This window comes from Akebia trifoliata, chromosome 9 (genome assembly GCF_017979445.1).
Source record: "Akebia trifoliata isolate Shusen 1 chromosome 9, ASM1797944v1, whole genome shotgun sequence".
In the NCBI taxonomy this organism is placed as follows: Eukaryota; Viridiplantae; Streptophyta; class Magnoliopsida; order Ranunculales; family Lardizabalaceae; genus Akebia; species Akebia trifoliata.
This window is the reverse complement of record NC_141383.1, coordinates 25464353-25482715: the sequence shown is the minus strand read 5'-3', so window position 1 is coordinate 25482715 and position 18363 is coordinate 25464353. Positions and strand designations below refer to the sequence as shown.

General features: G+C 34.1%; 2 protein-coding genes and 1 non-coding gene across 4 annotated transcripts; 1 reads left to right on the top strand and 2 right to left on the bottom strand.

Annotated features, from left to right (window-relative positions):
- Window positions 1-5442: 5442 nt before the first annotated feature.
- Window positions 5443-9522, bottom strand: LOC147395002 (alpha/beta-Hydrolases superfamily protein). Of its 2 annotated transcripts, none has more exons than XM_086454488.1 (4): window positions 9218-9522; window positions 8155-8470; window positions 6562-6721; window positions 5443-6153 (listed from the first exon to the last, which is right to left on the bottom strand). In XM_086454488.1, exons 1-4 carry the CDS (start codon window positions 9392-9394, stop codon window positions 5697-5699), a joined length of 1110 nt encoding a protein of 369 aa, XP_086310614.1. In that variant the 5' UTR covers window positions 9395-9522; the 3' UTR covers window positions 5443-5696. The 2 variants fall into 2 exon arrangements, with proteins under 2 accessions (XP_086310614.1, XP_086310615.1); XM_086454489.1 differs by having other exon boundaries at window positions 9227-9520.
- A 4112-nt stretch (window positions 9523-13634) lies between these two features.
- Window positions 13635-16191, top strand: LOC147395001 (large ribosomal subunit protein eL34-like). The gene is made up of 4 exons (XM_086454308.1): window positions 13635-13790; window positions 14095-14174; window positions 15658-15767; window positions 15860-16191. Exons 1-4 carry the CDS (start codon window positions 13712-13714, stop codon window positions 15951-15953), a joined length of 363 nt encoding a protein of 120 aa, XP_086310434.1. The 5' UTR covers window positions 13635-13711; the 3' UTR covers window positions 15954-16191.
- Window positions 16192-18088: 1897 nt separating this feature from the next.
- On the bottom strand, window positions 18089-18169 carry TRNAL-CAG (transfer RNA leucine (anticodon CAG)). The gene has a single exon. It is a non-coding gene; the product is annotated as a tRNA-Leu (tRNA).
- Window positions 18170-18363: the final 194 nt, after the last annotated feature.

Below are 18363 nucleotides of genomic sequence, written 5' to 3'. Positions count from 1 at the left end.
ACACGTGGCAAAAGATTTAATTTATTGGAGCATTTTGATCATTTAAGTAGGAATTAGTCTAGAATCCAACGGCCTGAAGTACAGGAATATATTAATTAATAAGACTAGAATATTGGAGTGGGACCCATCTATCAATAATGAAAATGCCTCCTGTGTCCTGTCCCAATCTCTGATCTTGTTGTCAGTTATCCATCTGTATTTTGGGTTTACTTCAAACCTCTATTTAATATGATAGGACGTGATGTTGGATTCAATTTTCCTCTATCAACTAATTAGTTTTTAGCTTTTTATTAGTCCACCATTTTTGGAGGCACTCTTGGTGTTTTCAAACTGATGACGTGTACATGTCCATCTTGACCTAGGTTTAACCATAGAGATTAACTCAAAATGATCTGAATACCCCTATCTTTAAATTCTAACAAAAAATTCTTTAATTTTTTTTCCTTCAAAGAAGTATGTTATCTTACAATTTTATGGTAAAGTAGTTTTCATAACCTATTCAATCTTATTTGTAATGTGTTTTAGAAAATTTTTGATTTTTTTTTTTTAAAATTCAAAATCTCATCCTACTCTTGGAATTTATCTCGTTATCAAGATTTGCAGGTTACTGAAGATAGAATCTTAGAGTTTAGTAAAATCTTTAAAAAAATTTCATGATCAAACCATTAATTTCTAGATTGAAGTATTTTTATTCAATCTCGTCTTCAGGCCGTTCATCGTTTACAATATTTTTAGAAACCTTTGACTTTTTTACTTGAAAATATACTTTGTATTTTTTTTCAAATCATATCTTTCTTTAAAGTTTAAGTGTCAAAGAAGACAGATTCTTAAGGTTGAAGATAAGGATAATGACATATTTTTAAGAGAAAATCAATAAATTTTTACTAGTTAAAGATAGAGGGTATTATTTAGATCATTTTACATTAATCTTTGTTACTAAACCCAAGTCACCGGGTTAACAGGGCCAATATCGTAGTTTAAAAGATTGATTAATATCAATTAAGAGAAATCCTTTTCTTACTATGATAGTAAATAAAAGAGCATTATTAAGTCTCATCCATCGTTAAGAAAAATCTTGAAATGCATAAAATAAGATCTCCAGATCTATTATAATAAATCTCATGATCTATTTTATGATGAATGAGTCTTAGTAAGACTTTTTTTTTTTTTCGTTATCATAGTAAGACTAGTCGGACTCATCAATTAATTGTGACTGAGTCTTCACATGTGAGCGACACATGGGCCCACAACGTCCCAAATCCATGCACGTGTCAAGAAGTACACCTTTTGGCTGAGACAGACCCACGTGGCATTTCATTTAACGCATCGAGCTGATGATGTCTTGGAGGTTGCCAGGTGTAATATGTAGCTAAGGCCATCTCCCATGATTGGGCTTTGGTAGGTTAAAACCAGGCCCACCACATAATAAAAAAAAGCATCTTCTATTGCGACTCTTTCGGTCCGGGCCCACATATAACATAGATCTTAGTTGGATTTGGATACGCTGACGCACGGGAATGAAACAGTCTCTATCTGCTTGACACCTGTTAAGATTCTGACAATTTGTTAGTGCTAGAAAACGTAGATGAGGATGATCGCATCTTCTAAAATCTCGTGACAAGCGTGACACGTATCTTCTTCGGTGGGGCCCACCTCAAATGGATGATTCAATATGGTGATCTATGGTTTGACTATGTATGTGGCTTTTAAAGTCAAAATAACTCGAAGCCCATTCACTTTAAAAGCTTAGGAGACCCAACCATCATAACTACACACGTGGCAAATTTGTACAACACAGACATCATCAATACGATGATACCGACCGTTACATAGTGTTAATTAGACAATCAAGTAAAACTCCACTCGTCTAGAAGCATAGAATGGCTAGGTTTGCTAACATTACACGCTTTTCCTTCATTTAGGTACACGTGTACGAACAACATTCATTGAACATGAGGTTCATTAAAAAATTTTAATAATCTTACTACCCCACGTGGCAAACTCAGTCAATTACCCTAACGTGACAAGTTTCAAAATCGTAGATCTTCACTCCTTGAGACACATGCATGCACTTCCCCATAAAAAAGTGTACCTCGAGAGAATCGTGTTTCCTAAGGAGTGCAAATTTACAATTCCCAAACTTATCAGGTCAGATAGTCAGATTATCACGACTGATAAGAAAATTTAAGAATAGATCATCTAATTTAATAATTTATAAAAAAAAATGTGAATTAATTAATTTAAATAAGTAAATCTTTACTTGGATAATTTGTTAAAATCTTACACGAGTGATCATCGCTTGATTTATTTATTTATTTTTTTCTTTCAGTATCGAAATCTTTTTTGTTCTATCGTGATCATTTCTTCTAAATTAAAAGAAGATCGGATAGATGATTTGTACTTGTTCATCAAAGGTAGATTACAATCTTATCTAAAATAAGTATTCAAGTTGAAGGTTCTAAAACAACACAAAACAAACTCAAAAGAACTTGTATGGAGACAACAAAAGCATATATCAACTCATTAATTTTCCATAATAAAGAACATATCTTAGGATTATGCGAAACAGAGGAAAAAGATTAGCTTAGCGGCCCCAAATCTCTGAGATAGAATCGTGTTGTCGTGATCGCTTATCCCATCTCTATGATTAATAAGTTAGTCATTTAATAGCTTTATCACGATTACAATAGGTTGGTAGTATAAGATATTTATGTTATGCATTTGTGGTGAAATTTAATGAGAGAAGCATACCTAATTGTTGAGAAATCATTGATCCAAGGTCAAATTTTTGTATGATAAGGATCTCCTTAAATTTTTTAATATTCGTTGGATAGATTTTTAAGTATTAAATCCAGAGAACAAACTTAGCACGATAAAAGTCAAAATGATCACGATTTGAGATAGTGAGACTTGGTGCGAGGGTGCCTAAACTAATAGAAAAAAATTAATTAAAAAAATTTGAATAAAAACGGGCAATGATATTACCACACCATTATGGTATGAATAAACACCATAAATGATTTTATTATAAAATCACATTATATAGTAAAATCATTTATGGTGTATATTCACAGAGCCGTCCTACATTGCCTTCGTTGGACACTGTGTTCAACATTGAACTGACGTGGTAATGCACAGATAACCATAGATTTTTTTTCTCGAGATACAAATAAATAAATTTACGATTCTCTACGCACCACCACATCATCTCAGTGTTGAACACAGAGTCAACCGAAGGCAGTTCAGTATCAAGGGAGGCATGTTAAATACATCTTATTATCAAAGGAGGCAAATTAAATATCTAACACATGACTTTATTTTGTATCACCACGTGTAACATTTTTGTAGGAGCAAGTAACATGAAACGTGTTGCACAGTAACAGCCACATGTTCCAATCATAGATCTAAGCTTCTATTTATCTTCTTTATCATTCATCCATGTTGGAGCAACATCAACCTCAATTCAATTGGTTATCTGTTTTGATATACCTTTGACATGGTTTGAACATATGTGAAGAACATCAACAACAACAACATCACATACTGTGAAAGATTTTATCAAAAATCTTGGTTGAAATAGTAAAAAAAGAATAAAAAATCAAAAATCAAAAAAATAATTATGGAGGAACCCTTCCCTTTCCATTTACCCGAGATGTGGCCTCTGAGTCTCTTCACGTTTAGGTGAATATTTGAGATAGAGTCGTGATAATCTGACTCCCTTGACGTGGGGTTTGCCAGAACCATAGATTTCCTTTCATTAGGATACACAACTGTATGGATTTATGGAGATGTGTAGTTGTGTATCTCGAGGCATAAAGTCTATTAGTTCTGGGATGCACCCCATGTCAGGGAATCGATTGAGTATGACATGTGAGGGAGTCATATTATCACCATTTTTTGAGGTATTCTATGTTTTCAAAATGATGACATGCTCCCTTGACCTCGGTCCTTAAAAACCCTTCTTTCTTTCTTCCGAAAATCAATCGTCTTCAACCTCTTGGATATGATGAGTGTGTTGAAATCATTTTTCATTAGTTTATAAGAAAAGATCGAGCTCAAGGGGGGCCTTCATCGATTTAAAAACATAAAAAAGAGATATTTAAAATATTAACAAAACCCGCAAAGGGTATGTAATCGACTTAAAAACATAAGGGACCACATGTAAGATTAAGGAGTGGGTTCCACCAAAATTTTGAAGTGGCCTACCACTACAAAGTCATGTTCTTACAATAATACAAAGTGGAAATTGAAACCATGGACAAAGGTACAAAGAAAAAATATAAAGGAATTCGCCATTGAATTTAATGAAAAATTAGGATTCATATTGTCAACCACAATAATCTAAATAAAGTATGGATGAGGAATTGTACCATGATGTAGGGTTAAAGAAACTAGTCTTTTTCAATTTCTTTTGTTCTTTTGCAAGGCAAGCGAGATTAGTGGTCATTAATTAGTGGGTGAAGGTGGTTTTCAACCTATGTCGCGGTATCCACACTCATTGACTTTTGCCAACTTCAGTCTTCTTTGATTATTACTCGTTAAGCTATTGAGGAAATGCATGTTTGATGGACGTGAGCAAAACATGAATATGTGAATCATAATGCAACTAACATTAGAAGTTTCAATGAATCTTAAAGGTTTGTTGTTTGTCGTTGATCTAACCCTAATGACATAAATCCAATTAGAAGAAATTACGACAATATTTATTGCCAATGAAGGGAAAAGAGAGAGCTAAACAGGTTTAATGGATTCGAAGTGTGTGCATGTACTTTTATTATGGGACCCTGCAATAAGGGTAATTTGTTATGTTTAGGTCATTTTAATTATTTTAATTAAACATTAAAATGGGTATATGTTAACTTTTGATCTATTCAAACAAGATGTAAGAACACTTCGAAATTAACCCCGAGGGGGTGGCTCAATGGCAATTTCAGATCCAATAAGCGGTGAGAGTCCATAGGCTGTGAGTTGAGCAGTATTTCCTCGGGGGCACCTGCAAGGGTGCACCCTCACCTACACAATGGGTGTTGCACGTGCCCAGGGGAGGGGACCCATATGCCTTGGCTCCAGCCCTGGCTCTTCCAGTTGACCTAGTCGGACATAAGTTCAGGCACCCCGTCATCAAAAAAAGAAAAAAACAAAAAAACAAAGAGTAGTTTGAAGTTTACAAATTTCATTGATGTGAATTTTCGTAAACAATACCTACACTTATCTCATTCTTAATAGTAAAGATTATAACCCTCCTTCAATGTTGTTATCCAGCCATTATTCCATTGTTTTAGAAGATTACAAGGTTTTAAGATTGAAATATAATTCCCAAGGGCCACCATCATCATCCCATTGTTTTTCATAACCCAAACATTAGGATCATGGCTCAATAGAATGTCATTTGTTTTCATAGCATACAACTAGGATCAAGAAGGCAAAGTGACAGTCTTTAACTAAAAAAACAAGGGATGTTAGGTTCACATAAAGGAGACAGAAGGTTCAATGATCAAAATGTATGTTTATTTTAGGTACATTGTTCTCTATGTAGGGTTCTCAAAAACTGGTCCGATCCACAAGTTAGACCCATAATAATAACACAACATGAAAAGAGAAATAGAGGGACTATAGTGTTGTTGACCTCAAAACCCCATTTGAGTAAAAAAAAATAAAAAATCCAGACAAATGAACTTGCAATACTGGGACACCACTCAAAAGTTCTCTTCCAAGAACCTGTAAAGCTCTTCAGCAACAATAGCAGGATACTCCTCTTGTGGGAGAAGAGCCCCGGCCACCTCCACAAACTTGGTAACTCCTTTGGCTTCCTTGAGAGCATCCATCTCGGCTTTTGACCTCTTCGGGGATCCTGAACTTGAGACAACTAGAATGGGTATCTTCCCCTCCAACCCTGCGAACAGTTCGAGGAATTCTTCCCTTGAAGTAACGGGGTCAAGGAGGCCTGTCAAGAAAGCGGCGGGGACATACCGAGCACCCTTACGTTTTGTCAGAGCATATCTGCTCTCAATGATGCCAGGGGTCACATTCTCGGGATCTGAATAAACATGGGATTTGTATTGTGATTGAATGGATTTTTCATTGCTAACGAGCATGTTGTACATCATCCAACCCACTGCAGGGGCCCTAAGAGTGCCCCTCAACAACCCATACCTGTGAGTTCATGGATGGTGGAGAAAAATGAGATCAGATCATTATAAGGTTTCAATGAATCTTACAATAAAAAACCTAAGATCTCCATGGCAAAGATAACCAATACATGAAGCAAAGATGAGGGGTGGGACCCATGAGTCAATGGGTTCCAATCCGGAGATCTCCTAGACCCAAAATTAAAATATAGCAGCATGAACTATCATCAGATCAATCAAACTCAACAACCTTTGGCAGGATACATTTAAGTTTTTTTGCCATTGTATGCTAAAATGTCCCACTCCACCATTATATGTCCTCTTTATTTCTTTTACATGATCCTTAACGAATGAGGAAAAGAATGCATACAATCACACTTCAAAACAATTCAGCAAGTGTTCAATCCATACAAGAGATTTGAGTTCATATTACCTTGATTCCATATTGGAATCTCGACCAAAAACAATAGGAAGGGGACCAGCCCAGGTGGGTGCAACAGCAGCAATGGCTGATGTCTTCACCAAACCCTTTTTTGCGGCCCGAAGTGCTATTGTAGCCGCATGCCCGCCTCCAAAAACTACTAACTCCTCATCTGATGAAATTGCAGAAGATTGGGAGCAAGAGACATTGGTAAGAAAGTATATACCATTTAGACAAATATGAGTATCGGTGTTGGATATGAATATGAGGTGTTGGAGACCCTAGAGAATTCCAATATGTTGGCACTTCCATTAAATCCTACGAATGACAATTTGAATCCAATCATTCACATAAGTTCCTAACCCGAACAATTTGAATCTTATGTATGAATCCTTTTAGATGAAAAATCAATGAATCCAGTATTAATCTTATGATTTGAGCAAGGTTTATGATTCGGACTTCAAAATTCTACTAAATCTTATGATTTCAATAAATGAACAAAATGCACACTTTTCATTTTAAACAATGACTCTCATGTTTGTACTTTCTGTTTTTCCTAAAGTTTAAGCGCTACCGAAAAAAAAGAGAGTAAACCATGGATGCTTTCCTAAGTACTAAGTATCACCTAGCACAGATGAAAAGAACAGCACATTGATGCACACAAAGAGATTGAGAATTGGGATGGCTTATGAGAATGGAAATTTGTCTAATTTACAATGAAGTGATGATACGTGACTAGGATTTTTTTCCTTTTGAGTATAGACCTTGAGGTTGTACAACTACAAGTTTCTAGCATTGTTTCCAAAGAGCATATTGGGATAGTCAAGTAAACTGTTTTGTCATTATTAGAATGTAACTTCAAGTAAGCAAATAACGCAAGGAACTGCATCACAGTGAAGAGTATATAATAAAAGAGAGAGAGGGGGTGAACATTAGCATTTTATCTAAAAGGTTTATCGGGATTTTAACAAAGACGGCATGAGTAAACCTACCCAAACAACACAAATTGGTGGGAAATGGGTAGACCATGCTAAGGCAAAATCAAATCTGTGATTCTAGAAAACCTGATAGATTGACAATCAAAATAGAATGCAAATTAATGAAATTTATGTATGTTTTTCTTGTATCAGAATGAAATTGTATCTTAATATATACCTTGAGCTTCATAATATGTTGCCAAATCACCAATTTTTGCTGAAGGAAAAAATATTTTTCTCACATGAAAAGCTCTTAAAATTTCTTTTTCTTGTACTCTTTGTTTGGTCGATGTGAGAGGGTGCGGGCATCAAACACCCTTATATTCAACAATAATCAACACATATAAATGATAATAGCACTATATTGATCACCATAAAGATCAACAAGAACAAACTATTAAACTCATTACTCATAAAACATATTTTTTGCACAAAAATGAACACTCTATTTCGTTCACAACAAAATAGTTTTTGGAAGGCATTTTTGCAAAAAACCCTGTAGTGGAAATCAAACAGGGCCTTATGTTTAACAAATAATAAACAAAAAAAAATACTATAATGCACTAACTTGAGCACCATATAAAGTTATCATTAAAATAATTAGAAATGAGTAAGGTTGATTAAGCACCTGAATGTTTTAATGGGCCATCGCGTGCATTCATAAATTCAACCAAGAAATTCTCCATGACATCTGCGTTGTAATCAATCTTCGGCCTATCAGAGTAACCAAGACCAGGCCAATCAACAATAGTGGCCCTCCAATTCACCTTCCCATTTCGTTGAACAATGTCTTTTGCCACTAATCTCCATTCCTCAACAGTACTAACATCAGAAACCGTCGGTATCATAAGGATATTTTTACATGGCTCGCAACTCTCTCCCTCATGTTCCTCATAGTAGATGTTAACTGAATTATCTTGAAACTTCCATTGCCAATTACCAGTCTGAAACCCAACCCAACGATAACAATTCAGCCCGTTAACAATAGAATTTTGATTAAAAAAGAAGTAAGAAATTCAAAAAACATAACCAAATCCATGACACTAAATATACATATTTAAAATTTCCAAATCTCTGAATTAATCAGATAAGGGACTGAATCCTACAAGTTGCTATGTCATACTCAAATTCATCAACGTTTTCAAAGAACCCATTAGAGTATATCAGTGTTTAACTGTGAAATCAACTGAAATAATGCAGAAAAGATTCAAAATTTTCATAATAGAATTCTGAATGAAACATCAATTACAGAACAAAAATTCTATTCTATAAGATCATAAAACTTAAAAATAAATTAATTAATTAAAAAAAAAAAAAACCAATTCTATTACACTAAAATACAAGTTTAAAATTTCCAAATCTCTGGGTTAAACATGAAAAGAGCATGAATCCAACTAGTTTTTATATCATACTCAAAATCATCAAGGTTTTCAAGGAACCCATTTGAGTTTATCAATGTTTCACTATGGAATCAACTGAAATAATGTGAAAAAGATACAAATTTTGAATAATAGAATTATGAACAAGACATTATATTATAGAACCTAAAGTTCAATCAGACATTTATGATTCTTAACACATAGAGCATGGAATCTTCCTAAATTTGATCTGTAAAAGAAAGTAACAAAATAAACAATTTAAAATAACAAAAAAACACAAATTGAGATTACATAATGATTGAAAAATCAAACCTTGCTCACCTTTGATGGTTTATCGACGACAGAGATTTTAGAATAATTAATAGTAGTTGAGGCTTTGACTGTTAGAGATTTTCGAAACAGGGGAGTCTGAGAAGGAGAACATCGATGAAATTTGCAGAAAATACGGGTGGGAGATGGAGAGAGGTAGAAAGTTGCAGAGGACGCCATTAACGAAGGAGAGAGATGTCTAGGGTTAGGGTTTAAGGCAAGTGAGAGGAGGAGAAGTAGTTGGATCCATGTCTGATTTTTCTTCGATTAAAATTTAAAAAAATAAAAAATAAAAATCTCCATTTTTTTCTTGATTTCTTTGACTTTGGAAATGAAACCCTTCATGTTTTCTTTGGCTAATTTACAAATACCCCCTAGAGTTTGGTGAATCTTTTAGATACCCCCTGGATTTTCAAAATGATGACATACTCCTCGACTATGGTCGTCCATATGAGACTAAAGATAATGACGGAAGAACCCCCCATCTTCAACCGCTTGCAAAAAATTCTTAAATGTTTAAAAAAAAAAAATTTGAAGAGAACTTTATTAACACACCAATCTATATGCAAGCTAATATTAAATTTTAGAAGGATCGGTGTGTTGTACATAAAAGTCGGTGTGCCAGTAGAATCTCTCATTTTAAGGAGCTATCACTAATTATTTTTTGCCCGGTTTGGTTAATTATTTCATTCACTTGCTATTTTTTCATCTAAACTATTAAAAATAAATAAATTTTTACCCAAATTCACTTTGCCAAGTAAATTATATTGACGAAGACATGAGATCTTTGTAAAAAATTGATAGTTTTCGAGAAAAAATTGGACTCGAACCCACCATAAGGATCATTGCATCCTTTAATCTAAGGTTTTTTCGTAGTAAATTAGAGTTGAACCCATGACCTCAATGTTTCATTGTAATAGATATAAGAGTTATGGTTTCAGAGGTTCAAACACCTTGACGGGTAAGCTAGACTTGAACCCATCGTGAACTCAAACATTACGGGTGTGTTTGAAAAGCGAGGGTTCATCAAGATAGTTGGACAACCAAGAGTTCAACTCTTGAAAGTTAATGATGAGAGTTTACTTAGACACCCCTATTTGCACGGTTCCCACTCGAATGGGTCCACTAAAATAGGTTTTAAACCAAATTGCCAACAAATGAGCCAAAAGTCCAAGTTTTCAAAACCAACCTTTTAAGATAGAAATAAAAGTCCAAAGGCCTTCAAATGGCCCTAGGGACCGATAAATAATACATTTTGCTTGCATCCATGTCTTGAGCCTCTCCAAACCCATTTATGCACCCAACTTAAAGCTCAATTACTTCATAGGCCCACTACTTCTAAACTTAATTACTAATCTAAACCAAGTCCAATTTCATAAAACCCTTGATCCCCTTTAATTCCAAATCCTATATCACTCACGATCAATTTCTAACCAGAGCTTAACCCCAATCCCACTTCTAATTTCAATCCTTCAATCAAAGCCAATTTCCAATCCATTATCCAAGCTCATTGTAATTCTAAACCATTTTTCCAAATCCACACCATTTCAAAGCCCATCTCCATATCACTTCAAAGCCCAATCTCATACCCATGACCATTTTAAATCCAACACTATTCCAAACCCCCAATTAAGTCCATTGACTCTTGTCAAAGCCAAATAAAGTAAAAAAACTCATTCCCACCACCTTGTCACATGTCATGTTTTATCATTCCAATTCACGAAACCACATCATTACCTTCAAAAATTATCCAAACCACCTCCCATATGGGCTTCACCTAAAAAACATGGATCAAAAGGCCCATACCCCTATTTCCCATATTTACTCTCCACTAATCCCAAATTCCAACATCATTCTTCTAAAATCCCATGGCATTTTGCCTATTTTTCAAGTTCCATTCTTTTGATTCTAAGAGGTATCTCGAAACTCTATAAAAACTCCCTTCTCTTACAATAAATGACATATTCTTAAACCCTCCTATTCAATCTCAAACTCTACCAAATTTTCAACTCAAAAATCCTTCTCCACTTTTCTCTACTCTATTATTCTTTTATTCATCTTAAAATCGTATCTCGAAAAGACCTTCATTAAGAACTTAAAGAGGAAGAAGAAGATAGAAGAATAATTCAAGTATACAAGGCGGGTTACAATAAAATTTAATTTAAAATATTGAACACCCCTCTCCTACCTATTCTACTCCCCCTCTCTATTTTAGTTTTAGAAAATCTTAGGATGTAATGAAGAACCCTCTTTCATCCGGAGTAAGTTTAACCACAATCTTGAGCAGGTGGTTTGAACGAAAATATAAAGGTTGAAATCTGTATTATCCCCTCTCATACGTCATAATGCACACTAATGCACACACCCACATATGTATGGCAATGATGAATATGAATGTCCCTCTCTTGAGGGGTTGAAACATCAAATTTCTAGCAATAAGAGGGTATGTTTTCACTAATGAGCATACACTCACCTATCTCGTGCATTCCATGCATTATCTCTCTATTATTTTAAAATACTAAAAATGGTCAAATTTAAAGGTAGCCAACCACCTTAAGGTGGAGAAAATAAGGTTTCTAATACCTTCCATATCCATCAAAAAGAGATACTACGATATCTGAAAAAAAAAATTTTAATTAAATAATTTTCAGGTGGCTATTCATACCCATTTCTAAAAAATAATGGCGGCAACTCCAAATCAAGTGATAATGTGATCCCCCTCATCGAAAATCACATAGCTACATGTTAATTATAACTAAAATGTTTGGCTATCAATGAACATTCATCTAAAAAATTAATTTTATTAAAATGACCAAGAAAAATTAAATGGGTTATTCCATAAATCAATAAAATTGACAATTCACATATAGAATTGGGTACCATAAAAAAATACTTTCAAACCCTAATTTTTTTTTTTTTTATATACAACATCAACATCAAACATCTCTCTCTCTCTCTCTCTCTCTCTCTCTCTCTCTCTCACATCTACAACAACAATTTTAGAAGTAAAAAAAAATGATTTTCTCTCTCTAATTTATATACAACAAAAGGTTTAGAAAATGGAATCAAAGAAAGGTAAATCATTGTTTCTCAATTAAACACATTCATTTCATCATATCATTATCTTCTTTGAACTTTGAAAGGTCCAAATACCCTTCTCATCTCCACCACCTCCTCTTCTCTTCTCTTTGTCCCCATAGAATTTTGGGGTTTCAAACCCTAAATCAACAATAGAAACCTCAATCCATCAAACTACACACACACACACACGCTTGTTAGATTGATTGTTTTCTCCGTTGAGACAATGGAGTAGTAATCAGGTATCAATCTCCTCGTGCGATAGAACTCTCACATGTCAGTATTCCCAAGTTTCACCCCTTATGGTGAAAGTTGAAATAAGAAGAAAACTTGCAATTAAAGAGCTAAAAAGTTGATAACTCTCACTGATTAGGTCATCCAAACACACATTTTTTGGTAATTAGGCGAGTTACTAGTTATCAATGTGAACTCTATGTTTTCATACACACTCTAAACTATGTAGATGGATATGCAAAGGCATACCTCCCACATAGATTACGACGTCGAACTCTTCTCTTTTTACCACACGCAAGAAGTGTTAGAAGCAAAGTGAAACGAGAGAGAGAAGAGATTTGACATACAATTAACCATAGAACCATGCTTTACTAACTAAAAAAAACCTCAAATACACTCAATTGACGTGGAATGTACACATAACCTTGGGATTTTTTCCATGAGATACAAGGAAAAAAAATCTACGATTTTATGCACATTTCACATCAATTGAAGCCATTTGCTTGCTAATGATCAGCGTCGACTAATGAGATGTGATCTAGTGGAGTTCCAAGAAAGAAAACAGGATGAAATACACTAGTGGTCTAGTATATTTCCATCTTCACACCAAAAATGTTTGTTCGATAGTTTTGTGTTTAATTAATTTTCTTTCTTTCTTTTTTTTTGTGTACTAAATACATAATTAAATGGAGGAAAATCGATAAAATTCATTTTGTTGCTTTTAGATGGAATTGTTACTTGATTTTATTATGTGCTGCTTGTTTCCTTTGATTTCTTTCTTCTTCTTCTATTCTTTTTTTCTCAAAGAGAGCTACTATTGCCGCACCAAGTTTTGATAATGACATATCAACGTATTACTTGACAATTTATTTAAGAATTGGTGTGGCATTAGCAAAAGTTGGTGAAGCATTAGCAACTCTAGAAAAAGTTTAATATATTTTTTTCTTTTTCTAAAAGTATTTAATAGGGAATTTTTTATGTTATTATTTCATATTTATTTGACGATCCTGAATATAACTGACTAATCTCAACCGTTAAAAAGAATGAGCCATAGAGATGATTCATAGCCGTAGGATCTAGGGCATTTGAGATCTAAACTCGAAGTCTTTCTTACTTATTTGTGCCCTCGCAAGGATCGAAGTCTCTCTCTCTCTGTGAGCGGCGAAGGAAGCAAAAAGATCGAAAATGGTTCAGAGGCTAACCTATCGAACTCGGCATAGTTATGCCACCAAATCCAACCAGACAAGGGTCGTCAAAACCCCCGGTATTCTTTCTATTTGATTCGTTTCGTTTCGATCTAAAACCCTAACCATCTTCAAATTTCCAAAACCCTAGCCAATGATGAGCACTAGTTTCTTCAAACCCTGGTTTATCCTCTCATACTTTATTTCAATCTGATTTTTTACTCCAGATTTACTTTAATCTGAACGATTGATGCTAAAATCTTACATCTCTGTTGTTTGTTTGTTTTTTTTTTTCTTGCTTTAATTGAAACCCTAGAATCCGTTGATTTACTTCACTGAAACCCTAATTGGAAGTTTTTTTTTAAATTGATTGTTGAAATTTAGGTGGAAAACTCGTCTATCAGAGGACAAAGAAGAGGGCAAGCGGACCAAAGTGCCCTGTTACGGGAAAGAGAATCCAAGGGGTATGCCATCATCATTACTTGAACATTTGTTCTTCGTTTATTAGCTCTTCTTTCTCAGAGCAATTTTGGGATTTAGGGTTATTTGAATTTTGGGATTTAGGATTTATTTGACTGTTGGTTTATGTATTAGGGTTTATGGTTTATATTGAAAATTATAATTTTGACCTTGAACATTTGACCCACTTCACTCTAAAATTAGCTCACTGAGCTTTACAGATTTTGTTTATATGCCAAATTGATTTGCCCATATTTACATGTGATCAAGAATCTTAACTATGTTTAGCTAATTTAGTTTTATATGTATATACCATAACAACCTTGTTAACATGTTTATAAATATTGTATTACTGCAAAACTAATTCCGGTCGCAAGTTTATGTTTTTCTATTTAATTTTGGTTTATAAATTGCATATTGTGGTACATTATCTCTGGAAGTATAATGCACATCAGTTGGCACCTTAAGAATTTTCTAATGGTCATTCATTTAGTTTTTTTCATGCGTTCTTAGTTCTGCCACTCATGGCTGTTTGTGTATACAATCTCTTTAAGTTGAGTGTGTGATCAATCCATTTTCAGCTGTATAAGGCACTCAAGATTTTGCAATGTAGAACATGTATCGGTTCAATAACACACTCGACACACCTTGATGGTCTCACACATCCTACCGCGTAGGGTAGTGTCATCCTATATTTTAATGAATTTTTGTAAAAAATGACTTTTGAATTTGGAAGTAGGTTAGTATAGTCCATCTTCCATGCATTGGTTTACTGAGTTGTCAATACTACAATGGTTTAATATAAGAAACCCAATGTTATGAAGATATGATTTATTGATTTATATATATTTCTTTCCTGGTTTCTATTAGTAAAAACTGAGTAAACTCCAGCATGACTCAATAAATAATGCATATGAATGGACTTTTGATGTTTTTTGCTTCTTAATAGGTACCGTGTCACACACCGACACTCTATTAAAATCTATAATCATGTAGCTTTAATATGTATATGTTCTGGAATTTCTATTCGTTTGCCCGGAATTTTATATATATATATAACCTCTAGCTTGTCATGGATTCACTTTGAAATATGCAAATTTCTGCCAAATGCATGGGGTGACCCTTTGTGGTTCTTAAACGAACCCTAATCTAATTCACACATTGTGTTGAACATAAATCATGCACTCTAGGCTAATCCTTTTACTTCAGATTCTGCCTTGTACATTTGAGAAGCTTACTTTTACGAGTGAGGGTTTGAGAAGATTATAATTATTTTCTATGTATTGGGGCTTGAATTTCTTTGGTCTCTTACTTTAGATCTAGAGTCTTGTCTCCAATTCAGTGATGATTACCCACTTCTGATACTAAATTTATCATTGCAAGATGCAATTCTTTTTTTCTTTTTCTTTTTTCAGCTTTTAGTTGTGAGTTTTGTATTTATTCTCTTGTATATTTGGAATCCTGATGCAATGTCGACTCTGGCTCCAGATTCCTCATTTGAGACCCACTGAGTACAAGAGGTCCAGGTTATCTAGGAACAGGAGAACCGTGAACCGTGCTTATGGTGGGGTATTGTCAGGAGGTGCAGTGAGGGAAAGGTGTGTTCTTGCAACCCCTCGTGTTTATTTTTTAAATTATCTTTTACTTGAGGCTATTTTAGGTATAATGTTGGGATTTTTTTTACATCTAGGATCATCCGGGCCTTCTTGGTGGAAGAGCAAAAGATTGTGAAGAAGGTCTTGAAGATCCAGAAGTCCAAGGAAAAGCAAGCCTCAAAGAGCTAAAATGAGAGGAGTGTCTTTAAGTTTTATTCTGGTCGAACGAAATTTTGACTTTGACAGACAATGATGATTCATGGGAAAAGTAAGGCTAGGTATTTTAAGTGTGTTCTGCCTGGGTAAGTTTATTTTTGTCTTGTTTAGTTGGGTTAGACTCTTATGGGTTCCCAGTACTCTCTTCACTTCGACGACAAATCTGCAACCATGGTTTTGTTTTTTTTTTATGAAAATTTTATATTTTTAATTTGCTTGAGCAATTAGTTTCTACCAATTTATCTGTTAAATTCTTCATGTGGCATCTCATGTCCAGATGGAAGATTGATAATTCTGTTGTGGTTGTTGGTTGCAATGTGCTCTTCATGGTCACATGTGATCTTGGTGCCCATTTATTAGTCTCAATTTTCACTGAGAAACAGCTGCACTGTGTAGTTTTCTTGCTTGGAAATTAGATTCTCCTCAGCACTACTGGGTAAGATGGTGTTGGCCATTAAAATCTTTACTGCATTTACAAATTTTGCAGTTTTACCTTTTCCACCCAAATTGTGTTGACCATGACATGATATTTTCCACCAGTCCATGAGAAAAAGCCAACAATCTTTTATGGTTCAGGATGTGTCTTGAACTGTGCTAGATTATGTATTCCCTATCTAGTTGCTGTTTTGAGTTGGGTTTGAAGCCAGATCATCTTTGGGAGCACAATTGAGCTGTGGACAGCAGGTTTCGGCCAACTATGGGATGGGAAGTAGAATTTTTTTGGTAAGTTTGAGAAATTGCAGAGTTTTCGGTGGTACCCATGTGGAAACTGAGAGAATGGCACCAGAGCCAGCTTATTCTTTATGATCAGGGTTAAACTAGATTTCTATTGGGAGATTTGTAAAACTCCAAACAATGTGTTTTTAAAAAAGTAATTTTTTATTTTATATTTTGATGCAATAAAAAGAGTTATTTTGATTGTGCAATAGTATTTATATATGTCACATAATCTTCAAGAATTATCTTATTTTTATAAAAATGTCATTGCAGTATGAAACTCTTTGTCATTTGTCATTAAAACATAAAACCTTGAAAATAGGCAATGAGGGCACTCTCTCTCTCTCTCTCTCTCTCTCGAGTTTCCTATGGTCTTAAAACTCTGATCTTTTTTAATTGAGGGGGGTTTATATGGAATTATCATTTTGGAGAAAAAAAAGTAGTATTATTGGTTAATTTAAAAATACTAATAATATTTCCTCATATATTTTCATTAAAAAAGAAATTGAAAGTGGGTGTGTTAGTTAGAAATCATTTTTGATTAATAATGAGCTTCAAATCCACGCTTTCATAGCAACATTAAGTGAGTCAAATGAGTTGGAAATCATTATTAATGAAGAAAAATGAAACTAAGCAACATATTATCCCTTCGAGTACAAACTGAAGACATATCCCTTGAGATCAAAATTCTCTTATATAAGACTAATGAAAATGCTTTATCTTCAACATCTGATGTTAAATTATTTTAAGCCAAGTAAGCTTTAGCTTCAATCCATCATTTCAAACCTTCCATAAGACCTTTTGAAGAATAACGTTGATTTTCTTACCCAAAATTGCTATGCTACTACTTGAAGTTTGAAAGTAGGGAGTAGAAAGAATTAGCAACTCAAGGTTGGAAACACCCTAAGCCAAGGGGGTATGTCACCTGTTTGAAAACATGGGATTATCTCAAATTTATCTAAATCAACCCATTGGAAAAGAAATTTCCCCAAAAAACAGTTTCTAAACCAAACCCTAAAAAAGAAACATTTTCCAAAAATTATACTAAATCAACCAGGAAATTTTTTTTTCCCCCAAAAAATAGAAAATGGAATTCAAATCCATGTCAACAGTTTGAAAACACAGGATTATATAAAATTTATCCCAATTCACTCAGGAAAAAAAGAATTCAAAAAATGCTAATTGTCAAGAATGGGATTCGAATCCATGTCAGCAGTTTGAAAACACAGGATTATATAAAATTTATCCCAATTCACTCAGGAAAAAAAGAATTCAAAAAATGCTAATTGTCAAGAATGGGATTCGAATCCATGTCAGCAGTTCGAAAACACAGGATTATATAAAATTTATCCCAATTCACTCAGGAAAAAAAGATTTCAAAAAATGCTAATTGTCAAGAATGGGATTCGAACCCATGCCCTTTCGGACCAGTACCTGAAACTGGCGCCTTAGACCAACTCGGCCATCTTGACTTCTTTGTTCAATTTTCATAAAACTATTATTTGTAAAGTAATTTTAACAGAGCTCACCAAATTTAAGTTCCATATGAAAATTAAACTAATACATAATAGAACCACCCATTGATAAATTATTTTTTTTTTTTCTTCATAACCCTCAATATGTCATGAATTATGGTCTTGGGAGTATTCGGCAGGACCGCGCAGCA